The sequence below is a fragment of the Nesoenas mayeri genome, assembly GCF_963082525.1.
Source record: "Nesoenas mayeri genome assembly, chromosome: 4".
In the NCBI taxonomy this organism is placed as follows: domain Eukaryota; kingdom Metazoa; phylum Chordata; class Aves; order Columbiformes; family Columbidae; genus Nesoenas; species Nesoenas mayeri.
In genome coordinates, this window is record NC_137540.1 from 32,295,874 (window position 1) to 32,316,064 (window position 20,191).

General features: G+C 38.0%; 1 protein-coding gene across 1 annotated transcript in view; it reads right to left on the minus strand.

Moving 5' to 3' along the window:
- The window catches only part of DCHS2 (dachsous cadherin-related 2), a gene marked incomplete at both ends in the record, with an annotated part of 118,354 nt that overhangs the window by 15,214 nt on the left and 82,949 nt on the right, over positions 1–20,191 (minus strand). Inside the window, 7 exons of the mRNA XM_080343841.1 lie at positions 2,049–2,159; positions 7,899–8,756; positions 10,001–10,210; positions 10,452–10,586; positions 15,608–15,847; positions 16,804–17,641; positions 18,669–18,826. Of these exons, the coding sequence (XP_080199967.1) occupies positions 2,049–2,159; positions 7,899–8,756; positions 10,001–10,210; positions 10,452–10,586; positions 15,608–15,847; positions 16,804–17,641; positions 18,669–18,826 (2,550 nt within the window). The remainder of the gene's footprint in view (positions 1–2,048; positions 2,160–7,898; positions 8,757–10,000; positions 10,211–10,451; positions 10,587–15,607; positions 15,848–16,803; positions 17,642–18,668; positions 18,827–20,191) is intronic.

The window sequence follows — 20,191 nt, forward strand, 5'->3', positions numbered from 1 at the left end:
GTATCCAAGAATTGCATCTGGAACATAAAGACTTCAAAGCTGTCAGTTGGTCCCTCTTCAGCACAACACTTAAAAATTATCATACTCTGCATACAGAAAAAGCAAATTAGACACTGGCAGAAGGAATACACTTCAACATGACAGAGAGTAACTGAAAGACTCTATTAATAGTGTAAAGTGGAGCAAATAATCAAGTTTGAGATATGCCACCTGAAGGAACAAGTTAAAGAAACGTAGTTACTCATTCTAGAGAAGTGCACACAAAGATGAAACAGGGCAACAGGGTAACAGTCTTCGAATATGAAGAGGTTTTTTGCCTTTCTCTGATGTCTATTGTTGTTAAACTAAGAAGTAATAAGTTTAAATTGTTTCAACAAACATTCAGATAAATATGAATTAAAACCAGCTACCAATACTTGTACAGCCTATTGAGAGGGTTTAAAGAATCCCTATCACTGGAGGTTTTAAGAACATGACAGACAATCTTCTGTAAGATTTAAGCACAGCTGATTCCCATTCTCTGTCAAAGGACAGACTAGTTCATGTCTTCGAATCACTTCCTACTATACTTTATACGATTCTACAATATAATAAATCCCCCTAGAATGGGAGAAAATCTTCTCCAAAAGGGAGTTAATTAACATTCATGCTTGAAAAGACAAGTAAAGCAGACCTTTTGCTGTTTAGAATAACTAAGATAGAAAGGGCACCAATATGGCTCAAAATACTTCTGCTGTAGAAACCATGAGTAGAGAGTTACTGGTGTCAAAATTAATGCTGAGGTAAGAACTTCTCTTAAGAAGTCCTGAAAGGCTGCACTTCAATTAATATTTCTGAGAAAACATTCTTCTGTTCCAGAAGAAAGGAAACAGAAGGAACCACAATGATTCAAGCTATTTCAAAAGACTTGTGATATCCACTGCTATAGCATTTCCACTATCATTTGTGAAGAGAGTGCTTATGAGACTCTTAAAAACATCATGTAACCATTTTTCGGCCTGGCTTGATTAAAAAACAAAAGGAAAATCGGAAAAGTCTCTTTGATTTTTTTTATTTTTTTTCATCAGAGGTGATATTGGAGAAGATTCACTTTCTTGGGCATAAACTTCTCTGGGTCTAAGGTGTTCTTTAAGATTCATCTTTCTAGCTTTATTTCAGTGAAATAAGGACAACTTGGAAATCAAATGTATGTACGTTAATCCTCATCTAAACAAAGAATAATAATTTTAACTGTCCATCAGCATCAAACATGATAGCTTCACAGGAGCACACCCCTTGATGTCTAGAGACATCAGAGTAATCAGTGATTAAAGCCTCCAGGAACTCAGGGACATTTGTTAAGAGTACAGGCTATTTACACTAATTCTGAGGGAAACTGCTAACACTGTCTGTGCCATCCCAGAAAGCCCACAGCTGTTCAGAGGGCAAATTCTTTTGTTGCAGATGTTTAGAGAGGCAACTAGAGTAGCTGTGCTCTCTTACACGTCTGAGGTGAGAGCATGTAAATGCACACGGGGAATGTGCTGTGCTCATGCCATCAGAAGTTCCTGACTGAAGAACAGGTGAAAACAGACCTGCTGCAGAATGCAAACACAATTGCCAAAAAAATAGATTTGACTTTCAGACTGTTCAAAGTTTGCTGAAACAAAGAGCATTAAACTTAAAAAGGGTCTAATGCTTCCTGCATAAGGAGTGTCTTGAATTTTTGGGCAACTTTACGATGGGAAACAAGATGGAGTCACAGCTTGGATCACAAAGCAGTAGTTTATCAAGTCCCAACACCTAGTGATAAATAGTTAATCAGAACTGAGCATTTCAAACAAGTATACTGGTGTTCAGTTTCTTTCCATATCAAATTTACAATAGTGCAGGTCTCTCCACTTTCCTGTTTTTACTAATGATTTATTCATTGTAACAAGAGAGTAATGCTCCAAGATATCTACTACTTCTTCTTGTGGTAGGAACTTGCTATATTTTAGAGAACACATTCTTTAAGCTATGCACAGACACTTATAAAAAAAAAAAAAAAAGTATTTACAAAAATGTACCTGTAATGGAGTGGATGGAGAAAATACTTTCCTTGTCACTGAGGATGCTGTATTTTATGTTTTCTCCTGTAAATTTGCGTTCATAAGCGTCTACAGTTAGAAGTGATGTACCTATGGAAGCAATAAGACATTTTTATCATGTCCACTTTAGAATGTTTTATTCTAATTTTATATTACTGTAATTAACAGCAGATACATAGCTGAACACCTATGTACCAGGCTAGGTGCTTAATCATGATTTAAAATAGTAGACAATAAAACCAACTCCTCTGTGACTTTCATTGCATTACTACTTCTTATGCAAGGCACTGTCTATCCCTCCTTGCCTAGTAAATTACTCCTCTGATCACAACTTCATCACCTGCCTAAACAAAAAGACGAGTTTGAACTTCTCCTAATTGCAAACTCTCGTGTACTACTGGAACTACCTCTTAACTGACATCATATGTATTCCTTTTGTTCAGCTCATGCTATCTTTGGTCACTTAAATCTCACCTTTTCATGAATTCTTCTAAGGAAAACAGGCCTTTTTTTGTGCATCATAGGAATGGATGTTAGCTTCGAATCACCATTAGGAGTTTATTTTTCCTTCATTTATCTGAATTCAATTAGAATTTTTGAACAATATCTTAAATGTTTTTAAAAGTTTTAATTAGCCATCTTCTGACAAAGAGAATGAAAATATGAAACTACGTGCATAGTTATGTGTAAATTCAAGCACAATCCAAATTCAAATAAAAGAGTAATGATTTAATATAAAATACAAGATACATGAAATAAAAATCCTTTTAGAAATAGGATTATAGGAAAAACGTGGAACTGAATACATTATTCTGGTCAGAATCATAATGTTTAACAAAAATGTTTAAAAAGCATTATCAAGATTTCCAAATAGTTATTTTTTTCACATGAGTTATTAAATTGTTCAGCATATATGGCAACTGATTTTAATGGATTTTAATTATTTCATTTAACTGCAATTGATTCTAAGCAATTGTGATGGAATCAGGTTATTGTGCAGCCTGAACTCTTCCAAACAGCACTACAGACAACTAGCTATTTTATTACATTACAAAGAGCAGGCTGCTCACACTCAGTGTTTTGGATATCGGAGGAACGAACTTTCGTGTAAAAATGTGAGGAAATATTACCCTTACAACTATCTGCTACCTTTTTTATTTTAGCATTATTACTTATTAATTTTTTTTAAAATGGGAAATTTTGTTTTATATGGTTTGTCATTTGCTCCTAAAATCTGACTGTCAAAAGCAAAAGCATGCCAATTTTGACAGATGCAATTTTATGTACCAGTCAATATATTTAGATTTACTAGAAAAGTTCTAGAAGTAAGATCCAATTGTCCAAAAGATAAAGACCGATATGAATGCCGATTTAGGGGTTTTTTTAGGAACTAAAATAGGGGGTTGTAGGCTGAATTTCATTGCTGAGCAACTTGATTTACGATGAAAACATGCAAATGCAATAATTCATAGCATCCTCAGAGCAGAGCTAAAGATAAGAAAAGAATTCAAGGTCTGAAGAATGCCACTAATTATCTTCTAGTGCTGTTAGCAGTCTTTTTGCTTGTTTGCTTGCATGTTTAAGAAGAAAAACTACCAGAAATAAAGGAAGCAGCAGCATTTCTACTGAAATTCCTGTTTTTCAGGAGTTAAGTTAATTAATTTTTGCTCTGGATCCTCAAATCCTAATCATTTAAGTTTCATATTTTTCATATAGTTAAAATTGTTTATACCTTATTTTGGGCAGAGAACAAAGTTAATCTGTTTTTGATACATTTCACAGAAAATGACTCCTTCAAATAGTGAATTTTTAGTTAATTGTAAAAAAAAAAATAAAAATGATCGAACTCTGAGGTCTATTGTGACACAAACAGACTCTTCATAGGTAAAGAGCAAGACCATAACCATCTGCTGGAGCTCGTAATTTCAGGTATACATGATTCAAATACTGCTTCAAGCAGAGCTCATAACATTTAACACTTAAACTGGAGAAAATTAATAGAAAGGTAGCTTTCTGGCTGCAAAGCACACTGAAACTGACAGTACAAGGATGAGATCATCACTGAAGCTAGTGGAAAGAAGGAGGGAGATTGGGATCATAGCCGAAAGCAGTCAGATTGGCTTGAAACACTGTGCGATCGACTTCTGAATTAGTTAAGAATATTGAAGTGAAGAATGATCTAAAATGTTTATATTTAGAGGGTTTTTTTTCAGTTTAAACAGAGGCAACCTGATTGCATTTGAAAGTAGCTCAAAATGCTTTAAAATAGCCTACACACCAACCTTTACATTATGCCCACTGACTTGAAACTGAAGCATGGCAGCATGGACAGTATTTGCCTGCCTGGCCAAATAGGCTGAAAAACATGCACATAGCATACACAGCAGAACTGTGCTACTGCATCGCTATAGTGATTATTTTCATTATTTTTCTTCTCTCTTCAGTACTCATTATAATAGCCTCTTTTCCCCCCTTTGTCATCTAGCCCCCGTTCATCCTTGGCATTGTTTCTTGAGACCTCTTAATTGCTCATGAAAGAAAAAGCTAATTGAGCAGAAAGAGTAAGAGATGATTTACAGAAAAAGAGGCTACATATTTTATATCTCTTAGGAAAAAAATTGAGGAGTCAACAAGTTTTGCTGGTGAATCTGTCTCCAAGGAAGTGCTATGCAAACAACCACTCAAGGGAAAGCTTGGTGAATAATGAAGGTTTCCTACCCTCTAGAGACCATAGTGACTTGATTATTTATTGACTGCCTTCTAAGTGCCTGTTGTAATGCAGTTTATAATATTTAAAGACATTAAATATTCAATATTAAACAAAAACTAGAAGAATGGGGTTTTCTGAAGGTCATCAGATTTGGAGGTCCAACACTTAAAGAAAATCTGACCATAAGGACAAATTCCTGAGGCATTCACCCAATGGACGAGTTTAGACTAAATCAAACTAAGGACCTTTGGCTTTGTCTTTTGTCATTTATACTATCCAGATTTTTGATTCTTTGAAAAATAAACTTAGATTTTTCCCACTCTATAAGTTAAGGTAGAAAAAAATTAGAAGGGAAAGCCACATTTATTAATACCAGTTCAACAAATAATCAGAATGTAATGTAAATCTCCCCTGGAATGAATACACTGGTACCATTCATATTTGCAGGGGTCCCAGGATCACTTATATCCTCTAAGCCAGCGTCTATGAGAGTTTTAATTATAATCATGCTCTTTTCCTCCTGAAATGTGGATATATGATATTTATTTATGCTTATATAAATAAGAAAATACTACAAACAGAGCCTAAATGGTATCAGTATTTAGTAAAATCTCTCATACTCTTAAAAGAATTTGATCTTCTGAGCAAATAGACCTTTATTAAATACACAAACTAACATTTTGGGACTAAACCCTCCTGTTTACACTGAAGCTTTGCTAAATTTCCTTTAATCAAAACGATTTAAATCTAGTCTTATTTATATTTTCTATAGATTGAATGGGAGAACATGTGACTACAGCATTCTGATACCAAAGAATCAGGGCATTTCTGTAATTTCAGGATGGATTGTCTGGCCTGATCCAGGAATATACCTACTCTCATGAAAATTTAGGATCAGAGCAGTTTATCTATTGCTGTAAAGCCCCGATTTTTATTTTCTTTCCTTAAATCTAAAAAAACATATCTTCCCTGTTTTTTTTTTGTTTTTTGTTTTTTGTTTTTTTTTAACTAGAAAGAAATATTAATGCAGGTTAATCCTATCTCTCCTGAAAAGACCAAAACCTCAGGGCCTTGACCTCACTTCCCTGGGAAGCCTGACAGAGAGGTTCTCAAGACACTTTCTGAAAATACAAGCCTGTTGCTGCAAGGGAGAGACAAAACTGGGAGCCCCAAGCTTGCCTCTAGAAAAACCCTGGTCATTCCACTTTCTGTATTGAGGGCCCTGTACATTTCCACAATTGACTCTCAATGGGTAGATCAATGAAAAGACAGAAAATGAGAAATTAGCACACATTGCTGTGACATCCGAACTGTATCTTCTGGAAGCAGCAATTCCCCCAGGGCAGACTCTCCTTTGCAAAGTGACACGCAATTAATTATTGTACAGTGCTGACTCTAGTAAAATAGGACTAGGAGGCCTTGGGGTATCTGTGACTCACATTGACAGAAAATATCAGTTTTATGGTGTCCAAAACTACTTGTAAATCCCGGTCAAATGAACTTCTTATCCCATGGTTTCCATACTCAGAGTGCTCAGAATTGAGCAAAAGGGAAATAAATGCTCCTCTGCCCAAGAAGACCTGAATCTACGCCTTTCATATTTCAGGAAAGTGTTTTAACCACCAGGCTACTGCATGCTCCACTATTCTCTGTGGAAGCCTTTCACTTTTTCCAAAATCCCACATGTTTTTTAACAGACACTGAGAGAGCTAAAACGATCATCTAGCTTGGTGGTTTAATCACTCATCACAAATTTTTAAAATAGCCTGAAACCAAAATACTTCAGCCATGGTTAAAAAACAAAGTAAAAAAGAGTAAATAAAATTTTCAGCTTATTGCGTATTTTCAATCTGTTAACTGAAACATCAGTAATACTCACAACACCATCTTTATGTTAAGCCAAAACTTTGGTGTCTAGGCACAGAGAAAGGAACAGCTGAGTAACCACAGCAGTAATTACCACAACCGCCATCTTCTCTCTTAGTTTTCTATTCTGTTTGTAATTATCCAAGAATATTGATTTGTTTTCCAAAATTATTAACACATTTCTGTTTTACTGATTCCTAATCTAATACATAGGCTGTTACTCAAGATCTAAGAATTCACTAGTCTCACAATACCCTTAGGATACAAAGGAACACTGCTTTCATTTTACTGAAATTTGAACTATAAAGAGGATAAATTACTTGTTCAAGGTGAACCTCACAAGACTATGTTTGAATCAAGAATACAGTGCAGGTCAGATCTCTAAATATTTCTGGTCAATTGTGCAGCAGATTTGTGGGCAGAAAAATGTAGAAGGCACTCCGCTCTGCTCTCATTAGGATGAACCTATCCCCTGGAGCAGGAAAAGGTACTTACTGTATTGAATTGGCAGGAGATATAACTACAAATACTCTCTGCATGATAAATATTAGAGCAGTAATTCTCATTATTATACACAACAAAAATAAATAAATCTGAAAGCACCTTGTGATTAAGCTGGTTTGTCTGTTAGTATCATTCAGTAGCACACGCTCTACCTAGAGATACACTGCAGAAGCCCATCAAAGTGGCAACGCACTATAGCCTCTGAACTTCTCACCCCTTCATCCCATGCTACCATCTATTCTCCTTCTTCCATGAAGTCCAAAACTTAAGTAAGGTTTTAGACTATCTCTCAAAGCTATTTCAGGTCATGAAGCATTTTGCAAAAACAAGAAATGTCATGTTGCACCACTCATCGGAGCTTGTGTGTGTTGACAAATGAAATTATGAGTAAACACTTTCCACCCATCTTTAAAGTAATTTTGCAAGCAGTGCTCAGGGTGTCCCAGGCTGAGGGATGGAAACACATTACCTTTGACAAAGGACCTTTCTGCTTAATGTGAGCAACACTTTTGTATGTGGGCAGCAAACTCAAGAGCCAGCCAATGTCCCCAGCTAACAGAGCATGCTTGTTTTTCACTCTCGTGTACTGGAAAAGGGCAGGTGGATAGGTATTTGCTTCATCCAAATTAACTTTTCCCTGCTGTTGCACAGGGATAAGCCTTCCCTACACTATTCATTACAATTACCATTCCAAAAGGAAGGGAGATGATTGGCAACTGCAAGAACACAAATTGGGATTTGGTGCTCACCTGCTGCACTGTTCTCAGGCACACTTGCTTCATATAGGCTCTGGCTGAATAAAATCTCCTCCTCTTGCTCCTCAGTAAAGATAACAACCACAGCTGTGGCTGTTCGAGGTGGGATACCTTGATCTGAAGCCATTATTAGCAGCTGGGTACTGAAGTCCTTGGAAGCCAAGGGCTCCTGAAGAATGATGCCACCTGTCTTCACATCTATCTGAAATACAGTTTCTGCTGACATCAAACTAAAAACAACAGCTCCATTTGGACCCAGATCCATGTCCTCTGCTCTCACAGTGGCTACTGTCTCATTCACAGTGGTTTCAGCAGGCACATAGGCCCTGATAGGATTCTGGAAAAAAATGGGATCATTGTCATTGACATCATCAACATGCACCACAACCCTGACAGTGGTGCTTCTTGGTAAGTGGGTGCTAGAGTCACTAGCCACAGCCCTAAATGTGTACTGGGACTTGGTCTCCCGGTCCAGTGCCTTTGTAGTAACTATAGATCCCGTTACATTGTCGATAGCAAACACTCCAAAGGTGTCATCAATGAGGGAGTATGTAACTTCGCCATTCAGGCCATCATCTTCGTCAGAAGCAAAGAGGTCCAGGATGGCTGAGCCTTCCTCAAGGTCTTCTCTCACAGAGATTTGATACTGGGTCTTTGCAAACAACGGGTTGTGGTCATTTTCATCCAAGACTGTTAGATAGAGCTGTGCAGTGGAGCTTCTCGAGGGGCTGCCTAGGTCATGGCACTCAATTACAAGAGTGAAATTGCTGACATCTTCTCTGTCTAAGCTACGAGTGACCAGCAGTTTTCCTGAAGTGTTATTTAGTGTGAAGTATTCTCCAATATTTCCACCTTTCAAACACATTTAAAAAAAAAAAAAAGATATAAAACAATTGCTTTTGATAAAAGAATCCCTTGCAAATACCAATATGTTAATTCCAATAACATGATCCAATTGCTCATACAGCTGGTGTGCTCATGTGCCTTTTGCATATTTTATTCATCTTATACAAATTAAAACCTGCATTTCATTTAAATCAGTGGGTGGCAATGACAGTAAATACAGAATGTCATATCAATTTACAGAGTGGCTGTTTTGCCAAATGCATGTCTTTTTTCCCAAAGCAGCGCACCTTATAAAATCTCCTGCAACTATGCTGCTGCATAAGTGACCTCTTCCCAACCTTAGTTACAAATTCCAGAAAGCTATAAAGCATTGCTGACAACTGCAATTACTTGTTCCTTGTTCTCTTCTACAAACCTGTCTCTTGGAAGTGTATAGTTGTGCAAGGTCTACATTGGTGGGTGTGGGAGGGAGGAGGTAAATATGAAGCAGTTGACAGAAGAGTCAGCATTTTTAGTAACAATGAATGGCATACATACTTCACAACATGTAGAAAGACCTAAGGTAATTAAATTAAAGATCATAAGAGATCATGAAAGTAACACCAAGAAAACATAAAGGTATTCATAACTGTTCAAAGAAAAATATGTTAGCTGTTACCACAGTAGCTATCTGCCTACATTTGAGCTATTGCTGAGAGCCACAAACCAAAGTAAGCACAGCATACTTGTATTTGTGCAAAGATATTACAGGAGGCTTTGAACAGCTGCAGAGCTTACATTGGCATAGTAGACATGGGGAGAGTCTGGCAATCTGAGAACCAAGTATGACATTACTAATTGCTGGGTGAAAGAAGCTCTCATGAAATAAAACTTAATAAATACAATTAAGTAAATAAAATTTGATTAATACTTGCACTTATTTTTAAGGGTATATGCACATTCAGAATTTCCACAAATATAACAAGAAGGAACAAAATTATGCCTTTGTAATGAATGCCTCCTTCCAGGACTGGTAGTTTTTTGTTTTTCTTTTCTGTACTACTTCAAATCCAGAAAGCAGACTGAAAGTATGCCTGGAAAGTACTTATTAATGCTAACAAAAGGATGAAAGATTTTTTTTCAACATGAAAGAAGCATGTGGACAAGACAGCAACTAGAGAGGCCTGGTAAAATCAAGGCTAGTCTAAAACCTGGATACTGCTGTTTATGTACTTCCTGATCTATACTAATAAAATTGGAGTGTAACTTACTAATTATTTTGTATCTTAGAGCTCCATTATCACCAGCATCCATATCCACAGCTCGACTAATGTAAACAATAGAAGGCTGTTGGTTCTCTGGAATACGGATCTCAGAGGTGGGAAGAAGAAACATGGGAGAGTGATCATTCTCATCCAGCACTTTGCAGATAATTGTCACCGTGCTTGACAGCGATGGGGCTCCACTATCCCGAACCAAAACTATGATTAAAAAAAGAAGTAAATTGTATACAACAGTTGTAGGTACAACGATGGATACTTCTTAATAATATCAGAATAGGAGAGTTATTTCTGCTATGCAAAAAGCACATGCTCTTCTGTTCCTGAAAATCTTACCACTCCCATCTAATTCCGATGGCATTAAAAAAACTAAGCTTGATAGTAACATCACACCCATTCTCACTTCACATTTTACAGGCACTCACAGCTATTTCATAGTTACCTTTAATACTGAAAATGTCCTGGGTTTCCCTGTCCAATGATGTGGTTGTTACAACTTCTCCACTGTGCGAGTTCATCCTGAATTTCTCATACCCAGTTCCTGGTAAAATTTCATACCGAAGCAAGGAATTCAGTCCTTCAAAGCAAAATGGAAGAATTACTAAAACACAGCCACTCTCCTCACACTTGCCCTCTCCCCACCATCCCAGGAAATGGGTTACGGATGAAACAGTTATTTTTAATGGAGAGAGTAACTGCTTCTTCATTAGCACAAAGGTCTTGCCCAGCTGCTACTTTGTGCCTAAGTTTTCCAGCCACTGCTAGTGACTCCAGCAACATTTCTTGATGCTCAGGGCATGTCTCCAAACAAGCTAACACATTCAATATGGTGCAAGAAAGCATTAACTTAGACTGTGGAATCCATGCATTTGTCTTCTGCCCTCCCTGACACAGTCAGTTTATATCTCAACACGCTGTCAGGCAGAGTACCGGGAGCCAATGCAAGTATCTCTGTACAGTACAACGCTGAGTAGTATAAGCATTCAGAGAAAATATCCACTTCTTAGGATGCTCACCAGTTCTAAATATTTGTAATGCTGAGCAGGCAGGTCTCTATGTCCCATCAAGACACACAGGGTAGGTATCTCCTAGTTGTCTTCAACAGAAAAGCTAATTTGGTGAACATTCCCAGAGCAAATCTCAGGCCTTTTAGAGAGCTCTCACTTGTAGCCAGTCTCTGAAGAGATACTGCTTGGTTTTATAAAGTCATGCAAGATTTCCAAGGAAGAAGGCTAAAGATTTTCCCTCCCTCAAAGTTTTTCTGAATGCAAATTCCATCCAATTCCTAATTAGACCTATCATCTCTATACAGTACAGGAATATTAGTCTTCCTGTCTTTCTGTAGAAAATAGTAGGCTAAAACTGTACAGGTCTTCAAAAACCTTTATTTCGAAGTTGTCTGTTTGAACTGAACAAGAAATGTGACTCCACATTCTTACCTATCATGGTCATAATTTCTTTCATATTTTTTCTGGTTTCAGTACCCTCCTGAGGGAAGTAAAATGTAATCTCCATCACATTCATATTATTAACTTTAATGAGTTTTATCCTACATCATACTTGAAGGGCTTATACTATTAGGCTCTTTTTTTTTTTTTTCCCTATTTTTTTAAGTTTCATTTAAGCATTCTGTTTTTTTCAACCACCAATCAGTCTTTTAGTAGCACAGGAACAGTTAGTGCACCTGGAAAGCTCCAGTACTCCTAGTCATACTAAAACTGCTGTTCAGAGTTAAACACTGCCTATTTGTTCTCATCTGCTGCAGTAACAAACCGGACAATCTGCACTGGAGTTGGTGGGGAATCACCAGTTCAAGACAAGAAACAGAGTGTACAGTTTTTAGCGCCCTTGACTTCCTTTGTTTGCCTTTGAATAGCTTCACTAAATAGTTGACAACTACTGATATTTTATTAAAATAATTGTTACTGTAAAGGCATTTACACCTAAACTGAGTCAAAGGATGGACATATTGGTACAATGCACAAGGAAAATTAATTTCAGAAACCCTTCTGTCTTTCCAGAAGAAAGAAGAAAAATCACAGCAGTAAAGATAATCAAAGAGGATGTCTTGAAAATGTAAGGCTACTAACATACACTATCTGATCTGTCCATATTTGATACCATTCAACTACATTTTAAAAAGTATTCACAGCTGTCTGCATTTATCTATCCTTAATTACCAGTATGCTACAGATGGAAAAAAAGACCCGTGGCACCAAAGGGCTGACATTAACTATTAGCCTTTGGTCTCCTGCAACTGAACTGCTTCAACCCAGCACCTTCACTGGCAGATTTCACAATGGACATTATTCACAAACAGTACTGAAAAGCCATGTGGGTGCCATCCAAGTTGACTATTCACACATTATTGAAATTAAAACTTTTAACCCTTAAACCACACAGATATGTCACACCTTAATTACATTTATTTCCCAAGTACTTACTGCCTCCTTGCTCATATCCAGCTGCTAGGAGCATGCACCTAGCAGCAGGAGAAAGTTGCACACCCTGGCCAGGAGAAGCATGATGAACCTACGCATTCACCAGGCACAGCAGCTGACGCATTTTCACTTGATCCATTCTGTTGGTTAATTATTCAGTAGTGCTAGTCACATTCTGGGTGCTAAAATTACAAACTGAAATGAGAAACCTTCTCCTGTGCATTATGAGCTGGAAGAGGAGTTAAGTCTCTTCCTTTCCACAGGCAAGTGGAAGGGACCCCTTCCCCCACAGACCAAACAGCAGGATGGGTGTTTGCTACCTGAGCTGCAGCCAGGGAAAAGCTTCTGCCCGTTTCTCCTGTCCCCACCACAGCACCAGCAGCCCCATCCTCCCAGGTGCTGCCATGGCTTCTCTGAAGCAGCAGGCATGGCATTACACTATGAACATGTCTACTACCAACACTGTCAAATAAGCAATGGGAACAGATGTCCCCCTGTGCCAAATCTAGGTTCAAGTCTCATTTTTATAATACTAGTGTTGCTAAGACCATGATAAGCCACGAATATGAGCAAGACAAAATGTCCAGTGAATGGCAGTAAGCCCTGTCTCATAACTCTAAGTCAGTGGTCCCTATTAACCTTCTGAGAGTTTTCTCCTGAGGCTCCAGACATAACTGCTGAACCACAGACATGCACATCAGCTTAAAAGCAGACCTTGACAACTGATAGCTCAGTTCATTCAGACCTTCTGCCAAGACACATCTCAAGGCAGACCCCTGACTCATCTTAAACACACTGCAGGTATCTGCTTTCTTGTGCATTTGTTCCCACCATTTATTTATATTACATGTGTCTTTACACTTGTATTTACTTGCACTGCACCGTCAGATGTTGGCCTTGGAGTGGGTGGAGAGCTCCCACTATGTAAGAGGACTTTAAGAAAGCAAGGTGACAGAGAGATGCAGTAAGTGCAGCTCTTGTAATGTGCTGGAGGGAGTCTGCCAAACAAGAAGCTTCATGGATATCCACAAGGAAGGAAAATCATTACAAGCAAAAATTTAAGCAGAAAGACTTTTTGAACTGGAAGCAAGCTTAAAGCTTGGGTCAAACACAAAGAAGGTGGATGGCTGCTTGCTTTCTCTCTTTGCAGAGAATGAAGTAGAAAGACAAATAAAACAAAAAGTTGATGATTGCTGCAACTGTCAGTAAAAATGATTCCTCCCTGTGGTCAGTCAGGGAACATACGAAGTGGAAAAAAAAAAGTTCTGTGATGGGAGGAAAGTCCTCCACTGAGACGATGCAAATACTATTGGGATGTTAACTGCAGTTTAAAGAGCAAATAAAAACAATGTAAAAAATGTTATGTAGAAAATAAAGAACATCACGAGCGGAGTCATCTTATTCAAAAATTCCATTCCAAAAATGTAACAAAAGTGAGTATTATTATATTTATATTACTCCTATATAGATCCTATTTTCTTACATTATGAGCATCACTTCTGTATTTTTTTTGAACAATACTGTAACATGCATATGATATGGGGCCAAATAACGAAAATGTGAGAAAAAGACCAAACAGAAGGACTGTGGTTACTGGAAAATGTACTTAAAAAAAAAAAAAAAAAGGCAGGAAGGAACCATCATCAGCCACAATACTGCTCCAGCCTCAAGTGTCCACACAGGCAGGTGCACACTGAGCCACCCAGTGCACTTGGAATGCTCTTCCGCACCGCCCTGCCAAGTCACCTCTGCTCCCTCCTCCAAATGGCTCCCAAAACTTCCCTTCTGCTGTATTTCCCACAAGATGTGCAGCAAATAAATATAAGGGATGGGGAAAGGAGGGAGAAGGATTCAAGGATATACCCACTTAATTATCTATTATCTTGGAACATTTTACTTCAAATTCTCTCTTTTTTTTTCATACCGTGATCCACAAAGGAAAGAAAACAATTGCAATAGGTACAGGGCTGGAATGCAATGCTGCTCAGATGTCGTGAAGATTTTCATAGACAGGGCTACCCACACATTTCTAATTTCTAAATACTTTACAAATTTGTGGAGAAATGGCTCTTCTATATAGCACCTCTATTGAGATGCATATCTCACATAAGCCTTTTGTAAACAATACTTGCTCTACATTAAAATGGCAGATTTTACTGTATACAGAACCTGATTTTGCTAACAATACCTATTTTTTTGAAAGCACAACCTTAAACAATTCTAAAGATGTGCAGGAAGTGAACCCATGGTAAAGATAAAGTCATTCAGAGAGCTGACACAAACTTTGGACTAATTGCAGTAGTATCTTCATATTTAATTCTCTTTCCAGATTTTGTCTTTATTGCAGACCACAGACTCTGTGTAACTGCTTGATGTTACAACAGCTGAAGGTAAGATTCTCTCCAGCACACAGGCTAACAGTAACATCGTAGGCATTTTAGATATTTCAAAAGAAAAGGTAGCTGGAGAACTGGAGGGAATTTTTTTTGTTGCTTAGCAAAGACAAAGATAAGTCCTTGACTGTGATTCACAGAGCATGTGAACCACCCCCCTAATTCATCCATTCTGCCTATGTTTGAAAAGCAGTGCATCAACATTTTTATGTACATAAAATCATATTTGAAATCCCAAGCGGCTTCCATGATCCCTTCACAGCTCAACTAGCTGGAAAATCTGGGATGACAGTGCCACTGTCTGGTCGGAACAGATTAGTGCATACTTGCCGATTCTGTTACAAATACAGGCCCCTTGCCTAGAGAACTGTTTTAAAACTATTTTAAACGCTCCGACTGAGAACAACAGAATGTTAAAATATTAAAGTTAACTGAGTTGAGCTTTGTTTGCTGATTTATAACCAGAGTATATCTTCATCACATGAAGACTAGAGTACACTGAGCTACTCTGCATTATCTAAGCACACATTTGACATTCAATATACCAGTCAAAGCTGAAGCTAGGCCAGCACACAAGTCAGAATAACTCCAAGTCCTGAATAAAGGTTGAAGGTCTAATCTAACAGCCATGTTTTGGGACTCAAAACTCATATCTTACCTTGGGGAAAGTACCAATGGCTGTACACACAAGCACAGCAGGCAGCAAGATTTGATCGGTCTACTATGATCCACAAAGAAATTAATAGTGAAAGGCCAGAAATCACCTGCATCTCTGTCCACAGCTTCCACCTTTACAACAAACTCCCCTGGATCTCGGTTTTCATGAACTGCAGTCTTGTAAAGTTGCTTCAGAAATACTGGGGTCTCATCATTCACATCAAGAACAAGGATGGTTAGAACCTGTGTGGCAGAGAGAGCTGGGCTGCCGTCATCAAGAGCCATCACTGTCAAAATGTAGCGCTCCTGAATCTCACGGTCCAGAAGCTGGGTTGTAGTTAAGAGTCCTATTATAAAGAAAGAAGGTATTAAAAGAAGTATTCTGTTCCTAGTCGTTCCAGCATTCACAGCTTCAATGTAGCATCACCATGCATGCTGTGCCACTGCTGCAAGACTTCCAGACTTCAGTCAATCATCATTAGTGATATCCTTTAGGGTGCTAGCTGGCCCAGAAATACTCATTTTGACATCAAGGGAAATTGTTATTCATGGAATATTACAGTGCAGTCCAGAGATACCTTTTTATTTAACTTTGACCTTAAATTTTAAACTTTATTTAACTTTATTTCAATTAAATATTTGGTTGTTTTGTTTTTGTTTTTGTTTTTCCATATAAATTATGCAATTTGGAACTCAGCTCTATCATGTAATGTATTCAAAATCAGAATAAGGACCAGAAAATATTGCAATTACTAGGATGGGCTTTGCACTTGTGTGCAGATGGTATAATAGTTACAGAACTCATTCAGGAACCAGAGAGTTTCAGAGTGCTGAAGAATTACATTCATCAGCACTCTGAGTCCCCATTGAGTATGTTCCCCCAACACTGTAATGCACATTCCTTGATCTTGACTTCACCTTTCTTTGTACATACACATAACAACATATCTGTGTGCACATGCTTTAAGTATGCACCATGCAAAAATCAGAATGAAGTATTTCAATGCACACACTTTCTTCCCCCATTCCATAACATGCTGTTGGAAGGTAATCCAGTACATCTGCACAACACAGTAGAGTCATGCAGAACTTTCTGAGCTGAGTTTCACTGAGCTTGCCTACTGTATGCAGTACTGTCACGCTCATGTGGTGCTTTCTCTGAGGTAACTAACCCTGAGGATGGTAAATCATCTGGGCAGAATATCATAATAATGTGGTACTTCAGTATTGCATTGTCTGTCCTCCCAAATATTACCATGCGAAGCACATCAGAAGAAACTCAAGAGAACAGAAGTTACAGTACCTGTGATTTTATCCAATACAAATGCTTTGTTTTCATTGCCTGAAAGAATGTGGTATGTAACTTGACCATTTCTTCCCTCATCAGGATCCTTTGCAACTATGCGATGCACAAGGAAGCCCACCTCCACATCCTCCATGACACAGGAAAGAGGCAAAGATGTAAAACTGGGACTGTTGTCATTGGTATCCAAAACAACAATTTTCACAGTCAGAGAGTCAAGCCTGCGATCAGTCAGATTTATTGCCTGGTCTGTGGCAGACACTGTAAGGATCACAGAGCGAGTAATCTCCCTGTCTAGTGGCAATGCTGTGGTCAAGGTGCCATATGAGGGGTGAATAAGAAAAGGATTTTCACCCACATTACTCATTTCCAAGGAATATTCTATTTTGCTGTTCAGAAAACTGCCATCTCCATCTTTTGCATTGAATGTGTAAACCAGAGTGCCAACAGGTACATTTTCCTCTATGCCAATCACTATGAAGTCATCTCGAAAACACGGAGAATGGTCATTCTGATCTTCTACATCAATACTTAGGAAGACAGTGTTATTTTGTGGAGGATTATTATGAAAATCCTTTATAATAACTTGCAAAAGGAAATGTGAAGCTGTTTCATAGTCAAGTTCTTTGGAAAGAAAAAGGTCTCCTGTCAGGCTATCTATTTCAAAATGAACATTATCATCTTTAGCAATACTGAAATGCAGTTTCCTCTTAGTTGTGAGATGATTATCAGGCCACTTCAGAGAATTCAACACTTGCGCAGGTTTCAAATTTTCAGGTATGACAAAGTGCTTGAAATCATGAGAGAAGACAGATCTTCTATTGGTAAGTGGGATTACCTGCAACAAAAGCACAAAGACTGCAATGTTTCTCCATTTTTATCATGAACAGTGCAATGAAAATTGTTTTCCTTAATTGAGAATTTAATCATTTATTATTTGTGACTATATTTATCCTAAGTTTGCCTCAAATACAGAAAACAAACCTCTGTAAGAATTCAGATAGTCCTTTGACCAGTCATTCCATAACTCTGTCCTGCATTTGCACATTAGAGAAAAAAGAAGAAGAGTGCCTCTCGCTCTCTGAATCACAGGGGCACAAAGACAGAAGACCTGACCACTGCTATCTATGCCCCTACTCTGCAGCACTTCAACTGTCTTTCTACATAAGACAGCACCACAGGGACAGAAGTGACAAAGAAAGCATGATACATTATGCAATTTGCCAAATACAAGAAAGTAGCTTGTGCTGATGAAAACAGCCGCCTCAGTGACATTCAGCCTGTGATGAAGGAGCACACAGGTGGCCTGGACAAAGCAGCCCCGCTGCGGCTGGATGAACAGCAGGTGGCTGGCTGCGCACATGCTGGATTTCACACTCCCATGCAGAGCAGCCCTGCATGAACCAGCACAAAGGAATGAACTATCTTTCCAGCGGGTTACAGAGACAGAATTTAGAAAAAACAACAACACAGTGGAGAAAAAAAAAAAAAAAAAAAAAGTACTTTGAGAGATATTCCAGCTTCTTTCTCCCTCACTTTCAGTCCCTCCTGATATTTGCTTTTCATTCTGGCTATGTGGATATTTTCTTTTCCAGTGTTCATAATGACCTCTTAGTAAAGCATTAACATCATCTATTTGTCAGACAACCCAGAATGCTGTTGTGTATTCTTGGCAAATCAAAATGAGTCCACCTTCTGATTTCCACCCTCAACAGAAAAATAACTAAAGAACATGAGACAAAGTGTCTATAATTTTGAACTTCTTCCATTCTTCAGTTTATTTCCCTAGCTTTTCTCCAAATTGTTTTTTAAAATGAACTAAGTTTATAGTATATTTTTTCTATCTGTACAAAATAAAAAAGTACCTGGATGTAAACAGTAGCATGTCCTTCAAGTGAAGGCATCCCCTGGTCCCTGGCTGTGACCGTCATTCTGTAGTCTGATCTCTCAGCATGTGACAGAGACCGGGTTGTTCTTAACTCCCCACTGACAGCATCAATCCGGAAGCATCCTATATCCTCTTCTGTGGGTAAAACCAGCTAAGTTATTGCAGGTCTCTTCAGCTGGCCCTCATAGTACTGAACATTGTAGGTAACAGTTAGAAAGAATAAGACCCAAAGGAAAGGGAACCTGCTGAACTCATTTGGACCTCTCTGACCCATGTGATATACCTTTTCTTCCTTCATCAAGTACATGGTTACTACAAAGCACTTACTCTGGATTTAGAAAGCTAAAGCAAGAAACGCTATGGAGTATGAAATCAACTGCTTGCTTCTGTACTGACGTTGCTCACATCAATGGTGTGTGCATCAGGAGAGCAGCAGCAGCCACCTCAGGATTGCTACTCCTGTCTCCAACACAAGTGGGCAGGCAGGGCCAGAGAAAAAAAATAAGTCTTAGTCTCCAAACTAGCATGAAGGGTCACGTAAGTGGTGCTGGGCACACAGCTGGTTCTTGTCCCTTATAGACTATGGGTCAGCACAGAGCCTGATCTATCCCTAAAACAACATAACTGTAGTGATGCTGCCTGTCCTACCTGTGCTCTGAACTGGAAGCTAACTCAGGGCATAGCTAAAAATCTTATGGTAAGTTGTAGCAGAGTAAAATGTGAATATTGGAAATTATGTTTTCATCCTTCAACAAGGACTAGGTGCATTCTAGTAACAAGCAAGTTCTAGTTAATATTACTACTAGTAATATTATACAGTATTATCATATTATACTTATTCTTGAGTAGCAAAGAAAAATTCTACCACAGAAGATTAAATAACTTAGTTGTGATTTCTCCTCCATTGTCAAGGAATGCTATACAAACTACTCTCCAATACTACATGGTATACATTACTACATATGGAAAATCAAATTTGTCATAACTACTTGTCTCTTAAAACAGTATGTAAACAACTTTTTTTCTACATGAATTTTAATAAGGTGTGCTAGTGGGTTAAACAAAGTCATGCAGCATAACGGCTGCTATTATAATAGGGAACTGTGGTAAAAATAAATTCAGTGCAGATGTAGTACATAAAACATCCATAAAGAACTATATTTCCATAGGCATCTAAGTGAGCATGAAGCTGTTTATGTTCTATAAACCTGCACATGTAAATTAGTTAGCTGCACATATAGATGTTCATTTTTGTACCCAATTACCTTACCTATAACCGTAAAATATTTTCACCTGTACAATTTGAACAAACATTGAGCAGGCTAGTCAGAAAAATGAGTTTTCACAATCAACAAATAGGAGGTTTTTTCCAATATTGTTCTGCTATTTTTGACTGTCTATATATAGGTTTCTAATGTTCCATGAGTCCCTTCTGGGTTGACTCTTGCAGTCTGGAACGTAACGAGGAAATTGCTAACAAAAGGAAACAATAGGTAAAGA